The sequence below is a fragment of the Cibotium barometz genome, chromosome 34 (assembly GCF_041138505.1).
Source record: "Cibotium barometz isolate CiBa-2024 chromosome 34, ASM4113850v1, whole genome shotgun sequence".
Lineage (NCBI taxonomy): Eukaryota > Viridiplantae > Streptophyta > Polypodiopsida > Cyatheales > Cibotiaceae > Cibotium > Cibotium barometz.
In genome coordinates, this window is record NC_141079.1 from 18,694,466 (window position 1) to 18,703,263 (window position 8,798).

At 41.3% G+C, this 8,798-nt stretch overlaps 1 protein-coding gene across 1 annotated transcript; it reads right to left on the bottom strand.

The window, feature by feature from the left end:
* Positions 1–214: 214 nt before the first annotated feature.
* LOC147618750 (pentatricopeptide repeat-containing protein At4g33990-like) lies at positions 215–1,933 on the bottom strand. Its single transcript, XM_086774362.1, has 2 exons — positions 1,789–1,933; positions 215–1,680 (listed from the first exon to the last, which is right to left on the bottom strand). Exons 1-2 carry the CDS (start codon positions 1,931–1,933, stop codon positions 215–217), a joined length of 1,611 nt encoding a protein of 536 aa, XP_086630488.1.
* Between the last annotated feature and the right edge of the window lie 6,865 nt (positions 1,934–8,798).

Below are 8,798 nucleotides of genomic sequence, written 5' to 3' on the forward strand. Positions count from 1 at the left end.
TCTAAACCTGCACATCCTCCGGTATGTGCCACCAAGTTGCTATATAGGCTAATTTTCTTCAAATCTATACTGATTTAAATGTCACCCTCATCTTTCTGGCATACAGTTCCCTCTTCACATCTTCAGGGTCAAGCTTCCATGAATCAATGTCATCATACATGTCAATGTCACTGCCAAGATCTCCCTCTCTTAAAGCTCCTCTATTCTGTAAGCGCTATCCCACCGTTGAGGATGCAGACTCAAAGGTATGTCTTTCACCTGAGGCCACTGCAGACTCAAAGGTATGTCTTTCACCTGAGGCCACTGCAGACTCAAAGACATGCCTAGCAAGCTCCACACTACCCCAGTTGCAGCAAGCGGCCAACAAAATATTCCGTGTGACAAGATCAGGTTGAACAGGCATCTTCTCTAACATCACCAACACCTCATCAAGCCGGCCTGCACGGCCAAGGAGATCAACCATACAATTGTAGTGTTTAATAGTTGGGATGATGCCATACCCTTTGCTCATTTCCTCAAAATATTTCTGGCCTTTATCTAAGAGACCTGTATGACAGCATGCAGTAAGAACATTGAGTAACGTGACCTCGTCAGGTCGAGTCCCTTCCTCTCTCATTCTTTCAAACCACTCAAAAATGAGTCCATTCTCTCCTTGGCGGGCAAATCCAGTAATCAACGCATTCCATGTCACAAGGTTCCTTGTCGGCATCTCATTAAATGCCTCCTGAGCATCAACCATCCTTCCACATTTACAATACATGTCAATAATGGCGTTTACCAAAATAACTTCAGCAAACAAAGGTCCATTGCAAGTTCGAGCATGTATTTCCTTGCCAATTCTAAGGGTTGACGTGTTGCCACAAGCAGTTAAGATGATCACAAACGTCACATAATTGGGTAATAGACCCTGCTCTTGCAAATGTCCATAGAGCATGAAAGGCTTCTCACCTTCTCCTTGCTCAGCATAACCCAACATTAAAATGTTCCATGAGACCAAAGTTGGAGAAATGCCCAACAGTTGCATCTCTTGGAAAGCCGTTAGAGCTTTGTCACTAAAACTGTGTTCAACATAACCTACCATTAGCGCATTCCATGAGACTACATCTGCAGCTGGCAGCTTATCAAACACTGCATGTGCTTCCTCAAGTAAGCCACATTTACCATACATGTAAACCAATGTGTTCCCAACATAAGAATCGTTTTCAAAGCCTTGTTTAACAATCCGGCTGTTTACCTCTTGACCCTTCTCTGTGGCTCCTATGCTCCCACATACTTTCAGGCTGCACACTAGGATGGCAATGTCAGGTGACACTCCCTCCACTTGCATTTGTTCCAAACAGTTAAGCACTTTGTCCTGAAGACCGTAATCAGCATACAGTGCAATCAATGCATTCCAAGAGTTTACATCTCGAACAGGCAAGTTGTTAAAAACTTCCTGCATTTCAGCAGCTGAGCTGCATTTTGCATGCATATCCACTAAAGCACTACAAATCGAGCTTTCCATTTCAAAACCCTGTTTAACAATATCAGCATATACCTCCCTCCCTTTGCATATGAACCCTATGCTGCCACAAGCTTTTAAGCTGCAATGAAATGTAGCAGCATTAGGAGACATGCCATCAAGTTGCATTTGCTGAACACAGCTTAATGCTTCCTTACCAAGCCCATGTTCAGCATATCCTGCAATTAAAGCATTTCATGAAATTGTGTTTCGAGCCAGAAGCTCATCAAGCACTTTATGTGCTTCAGCCAGCCAGCCACACTTTGCATACATATCTACCAAAGCACTGCCCACAAAAAGATCTCTTTCCCATCCCTTCATGCAGATCTCAATATGGATTTCACAGCCATCCTTTATGGCTGCCAAACTGCCGCAAGCTTTCAAGATGCAAAGACATGTAGCAGTGTCTGGACAAAAACCCTCTGCTTGCATCTATTGAAAACAGGCCAATGCTTTTTGACTGAACTGGTGGTCAACATATCCTGTGATCAGTGCATTCCACGAGACTGAAGTCCGAATCGATAGCCTGTTGAAGACCTCCTGTGCATCTACAAGTGAGCCACATTTTGAGTACATATCCACCAAAGAATTTCCAATGAAAGAATCACCCTCAAATCCCTTCTTAACAATATGAGCATGCATCCCCTGCCCCTTGTGTATCGATGCAATGCAGGCACAAGCTTTCAGGCCACAAACTAAGGTGACAGGATCTGGAGACATATCCTCAAGCTGCATCTCTCCCAAACAACTCAGTACTTTCTCACCATGCCCATGCTCAGCATACCCTGCCAATAATGCATTCCAGGAAACAATGTTTTGAATTGGTGACACATCAATAAGCTCCCCTGCCTCTGAAAGCAAGCCACATTTGGCATACATGCACACCAAACTGTTGCCGACAGAAAGATCTCTTTCCAATCCCTTTTGCACAATCTCACTGTGTATTTCTTGGCCCTTACCTAAAGTCCATGAACATTCAATTCTACAGCATTCTGCATTGGCATTCCATTTAATCAGGATGACGCTTGGGAAATCCATATCTTTCTGATGTTTTGGGCTTTCTCTATGTCAAACCATTCATTCAGATCATCATTGCATACATTTAGCTCTGCTTTTCAAAGAGTTTCTTTCAGATATCCTGACAATCAGAATACAAAGAAGTGTCCACCTTTCCGGCATTCATGAGTTCTTGAGCATTCTATCTGTTTTGCAACTTGTAGGGAAGACCTCAAGTCAATACAAGCTCCTCACCTTCCTCAGCTATCAGAAAGGTCGAGTGTCGTAAGCCCTTGAGACAAAGGGTTAGCTTCAAGTCACTACAAGCTCCTCTCTATCCTTGGTTATTGGAATAGATGAGTGTCATAGGCCCTTGAAGTGGCAAGAATGGATCAAGTCATTGCAAGCTCCTCTCCTTCCTCAGCTGTCGAGAAGGATGAGTGTCACAAGCCCTTGTTGCCATTCTACAGTTCTGAGTGAGAACTACAAGTCTATACAAGCTCCTTGCCACCCCCTTCTCCTGAGGTGAACAAGTGTCATAAGCCCTTGTAATACTTCTTCTTCCCTAATAGTTTTATTATGGAAGACTACAAGTCCTATAAGCTCCTGGCTCTCTCTTTTCGAGAAATGCATCAGTGTCATAGGCCCCTATAGCCTTCTTTGCTTTGTCTGCCATTATTTTTACCTCCTTTGCATCCTTGTCATGCTTTAGAAGTTCTCCAAGCAGCTAAGATATAGCATCATTATAGTATATTTCCTTCATTTTTGTACCTGCCTTTCAGAAAGCCCTGATTGTGTATCTATTTGCTCTAATTTTCCTCAAGCATCATCTTGATTTGTATGTCATCTTGCATGTATCCATACATTCCAGATATCATATTGTTTTTCATCCAGCATTCAAATCAGATAACATTACCTTTGTTTTTCCACTTCACCCAGCCTTCTTTCGACTGCCTGTTGTTGCTGTTGCATGTAGAGCACAAACGCCTGAAACATCTGCATGGTGTTGACGTCCGGACGAAATCCTTGCTGCTCCTGTTGATCACCCATGATTCCCCTTCTACTCTCACCCCAGCTGTTTCACGTCGGGTTCACCAAAGCTGTCGTGACGTGGGCGGTATAGCCGGGAAAGTACGAAACTTTTAGCTGTGAGAGTGAATGTCCAATCCCACAAGGTATTTCACGTACAAGATTCCCCAAGGAGTATTGAACATCATTATTTCCATTGATAAATACATGTGTCCTCTTCCCTCAATACATCCTTGAATTCATTCAGCTGAATGCACAGATTTGCATGAAATCCTTTGAACCATTTTCATGTGGGTATAATAAAGCTTTCTAATTTTTCCAGTATACATGTGTTACATCCAGTGCCCTCAAAACCATTATTTCGAGATATCCTTTATCACCTGAAAACCTGCCTTAATATCCTAACATCTCACAAGCAAAATTTTGCATTTGGCATAGCTTTGACATACTCATAATTTTCAAATCCATATGAGAAGAAAGTAAGGCAAATTTCCCTCAGCTTCAATGCATTTTTCACCAATCACCGAGCTTCAAATTCTTTAGCCTTTTCCCCATGGTCTCACTATTTATTTCCATTTTCTTTTTGATGTTTCAAACATTCGATTTTCTCCATTCACATAGAGCAAGTTTAAGAGAATAAATAACAAAAGAAAACTCCACTTACGATTTGCACACGTGGATCTTCTAATTTGTTTTTCCAAACATATACAGCTCGCCGATTATGCGAGGGAAAATCAAGTGGAGAAGCATCGCTGCAGACGGGTTTGAAAATGATTTTCCCAATAATTACATCATTGAGTAGCTCTAGAATTACTCTCTAATTCTAGCACCTACAAAGCATAAGCAGATATTATATTCAAAGAGTTAAATTCTCTGGTTGATTCGACGCTGAACTTCAACGCTGCATATTTTTCCCTCACTCTCTGCAATCGACGTTTCTTTCCGGTCCTTTTTTCCCTTTTCCCGCGGCGATCTCGGTAGCCCCCCCACCACGTTCTGCCAGCTGTGCATGCCATAAGGAAAGGCTGCGCATTTTCTAGAAATCTCCCAACATTTTGTTAACCTTAGCACTAAGGTTATAAAACATAACCTTAGCATTAAGGTAGCAAACCTTAACCACAAGACTCCCAAGGCATTAGCACCTCTATGAAAACATACTTACTAGCTCCATGTTCCCTATCTCCACTCTCCGCATTAGATATACGTAAAATACATATGCTTCTACATGATGATCCATGAAATCCAAGTGCAGTTTTCTATCCGAACATTTCCCCAACATTCAATGAACTCTAGAATCTCCAATTGCCCATTCAAGTATTTCTTCATGCCTTTATAAATGCATTCCTTTGAGCATTGGTATGCCCTCATGCCATCATATATATCTGGATGCTTCTAACTTGCCCATGAACTCTGAGTAACAGCAAAAACATCATCCTCCATACTCATATACAAAAAACTCCTAAATCTGACTCAGCCTCAGCTTGTCTTATTGAACCTCATATACAATATGAACATATGTACATGGCATCATATAATGACTCGTCATGGCACATAACCTCATGCACCTGGATGTGTATTTGATGAACTCACATGCACGGTTTCACATCATAGACGTGCCATGGCACGACAGCGTGAGTGTAAATTTTCATTGTAACTAATCTATGCATGCGCATGGGTGTAAATTTTCATTGTAACTAATCTATGGATGCGCATGGGTGTAAATAAACAAATTGCAACTACTATGTGTGTGCACATGTGTGTTTGAATTAATACATGTAAGTCAAACCCTTTCCTCGGTGCGTGTGTGAGTGTGTGTGTATAAGAAGTTAAACTACTAATACATATAAGACAGTAGTTGGCACAATGTATACTACAAAGTTAACGCACATACTAGCTACATGCAATTCAAATCACAATCCCACACACACGCTTCCATCCCCACCCACGCGTTTCCCATTTGGATGACAAAAATATTTTGAAACACTTCCACTCTCTCTCTTTCTCTCTCACACACACAGTCACGCACATCCACACACTTTTGCTATTCAAATAGCTAAATTATTAAAAAACAAAACACACACACACACACTTTTCCTATTTGAATAACTAAAATATTGACGTCTTTCAAATATTTACTGCTACTATTCAAATTATTAAAACATTCAAAACACTTTCTAGTTCAATATAATAACTCTGTCAAACACACATGGCACACACACACACAAAGTTCCAACACACACACACACACATTGAACTCACACACACCATAAACACAATCACACACATGGCTTGATTAATGCAATAACTCTCTCTCTCTCTCTCTCTCTCTCTCTCTCTCTCTCTCTCTCTCAGGAGTTTGTGGATCAGAGATGCCTGGGATTGTTTCTACTTGAGCTCACGAGACACAGAGAGACCCTCTTGGCAGACAGGAGGCTAAGCCATGATGTACCTAGACAAAGGACCTTGGCAGATTTCTTCGGCACCAACACCAGCAACCTAGCCCACACACCTCCTGATACCTCCTCCATTGGGCCAACAGGGCACCGACCACGCTCCCAGGGAGTCACCACTGATAAAGCAGTTATCTTATGTCGTGCTCATCAGCCACGCCCACCAGGATTGCGACCATGGCATCCTCATCACCATCGCCAGATCAGAGCCATTATTGCTTGCTCGGCATCGGAGGCGCCTGCCTTGCTTCTACGACCTCTCCATTCTAGACAGCCCCATAGCGGAGATACTTGATCTAAGGAGAGGGCAACACTTCAACTGATCAGCATACATGGATCTACTTGATTTACATTTTTCAGTATTTTCTACTCAGTATCATCTCGGAGTCTTACAGTTCTGCTCTTATAACTGTAGGACAATCAGTTTATTGTACTTTTTAGTCTCATTTAGTTATTCTCTTTGATGAGACACCAACTTCAGATGTACTCTCAATTTTGGTCTCATAGGCCATTATGGCCTCTTAGAGATGTTAATATATCATTTCATTTCATTTCTCTCTCTCTCTCTCTCTCTCTCTCTCTCTCTCTCTCTCTCTCTCTCTCTCACACACACACACACACACACACACACTTTCTATTCAAAAAAAATTTAATACATAATATGGAATTTTATTTAAAAAACATTTTAATAAACTTCCATTTTATAATGTTATTGTTTAGGGATTTTGGAATGGAGGGATGTAATGCATGAAAATAAGAGCAAATCACCATGTAAACATGATGCCTAAGTGATTTTAGTCTCTCACCAAGAGAATGGAAATAGCCTTTCATAAGCCAAGTGTGAAGCCATGAGCTCCAAGAAACATGAGTTTCAATTTCTAAAAATGAACATCAAAAGTTACAACCATGGTCCAAGTCCCCTCTTTTATACATGGACTTGTCCCATTATTAACCCTATTGAATAAAGTTCCTACTTTATTACAAACCATCCCTTCCCAAAGATTTTGTCCTCAAAATCAATAACATGTACAATCTCCAAGTATGAGACTCTAATGTAATCGATGGGAAGTGGTTAAGAGTTCTCAAGTACATCCAAGGCACATATACAATGAAAATTTGGATGTGTACAAGTCCACAAAGCTTCAAGCCCAAAGTGTATGAGTGGGACTGTTATGACAGCCCTTCTAGTCGATGAAGACCCTTGAAAATCCTTCATTTAGACTCCATATATTGGGCTGAAAATGATATGTACACTCAGCCATATGTAGCCCACATCATAATCTTTCATTAGGATACGCCATGAAGCTTGTTGGAGTAGAAAAATAGGCCCAATAGTAGACCTTCCCAAAGCTGTCCAGAAATTACAGCATGTATACTTCTCCTCATATTACCCAATTTGCTCAAGTAAACCATACCACTTGGTTACGGAAAGTCATCCACAAGTAAACCATGTTGTTGGACATACTCCAATGATTGCCAAGTAGCCTCATCCATGGGTAATTTCTTCCATTTGACAAGGTATTCATCAATATTCCGATTCCTCAACTCTCTTGTCCTCTTGCCAATAACCCTCTCCGGCTCATAAATGATCTCACCTTCTTCATTCATGGGTGGAAGCTCTTCCATCTCTTGAGGCAAAGATCCCATAAACCTCTTAAGGTTAGATACATGAAACACATTATGGATCCTTGTCGAAGAAGGCAAATCCAACTTGTAGGCCAAATCACCAACCCTCTTGATAATCAAGTATGGTCCATAATACCTATGAGCCAATTTTGAGTTGGTTACACCTTTGAGAGTGTTATGCCGACTCTTGGGAAGCTTCAATAGCACATAATCACCCTCTTGAAACTCCACATCCCTTCTATGAACATCCGCCTTAGCCTTCATGACATCTTGAGCCTTCTTCATATTGTCCTTGCAAAGTTGAAGAAGCTGTCTCATTCTTTCCAACTCTTCTTTTGCCAATGGATTGACCACTTTGTCTTCACGGAAGGCTATCGATGGCACATGTACTTGATATCCATAGAGAGCCTCAAATGGTGACATGCCAATACTCAAATGCTTGCTTGAATTATGGCAAAATTCAGCAAGATAAAGCCACTCATCCCAAGATGTTTGCATGTCATGACAATAGTGCCTCAAGTACACCTCAAGCCATTTGTTTGTGCACTCCGTTTGCCCATCCGTTTGAGGGTGATAGGCTGTAGATGGAGTGATTTGAGTACCCAAGCTCTCAAATAATGACCTCCAAAAAGTCCCCATGAACTTGGTATCTCGATCACAAACTATGTTGAGTGGCAAGCCATGTATCTTGAATACATGTTCCAAAAATTGCTTGGCAATATGAGATGCTCCATAAGTGGTCTTTGAAGCAATGAAATGGGCTGATTTTGTAAGCCTATCAATCACCACAAATATTTGATCCCATCCATGCTTTGTCTTTGGTAGACCCGTGATGAAGTCCATAGAAATGTGAGTCCATTTACCATCCGGAATAGGTAATGGATGAAGTAAACCACTTGGGAGTTGATGGCTATCCTTATTCTTTTGACAAGAAGCACATTCCATCACAAACTTCTTCACATCTCCCCATATACCTTTCCAATAAAAACTCTTGCTCACTTTATCATAGGTTTTGAGTACACTAAGATGGCCCGAAAGTGGTGAAGAATGCATCTCATGAAGCACCTTTGGTATGTAGAATGAGGTAGGAACCAAATACACCTTATTCTTGTACCACAAGAGACCATTGTGAAGCTTGTAATGAGGAAACTCTCCACCATCACCTTGCTGTAATTTGGTATAAATATGAGCAGCAC

Bases quoted from the DNA above. Each gene is read 5' to 3' on its own strand.
- LOC147618750 (XM_086774362.1), bottom strand. From the start codon at position 1,933: ATGCAAGCAGAGGGTTTTTGTCCAGACACTGCTACATGTCTTTGCATC. The intron at 1,681-1,788 runs GTGCTTTGGTAG...CTTTAATTGCAG, and splicing joins AAGAGATCTTTTTGTGGGCA to GATATGCTGAACATGGGCTT.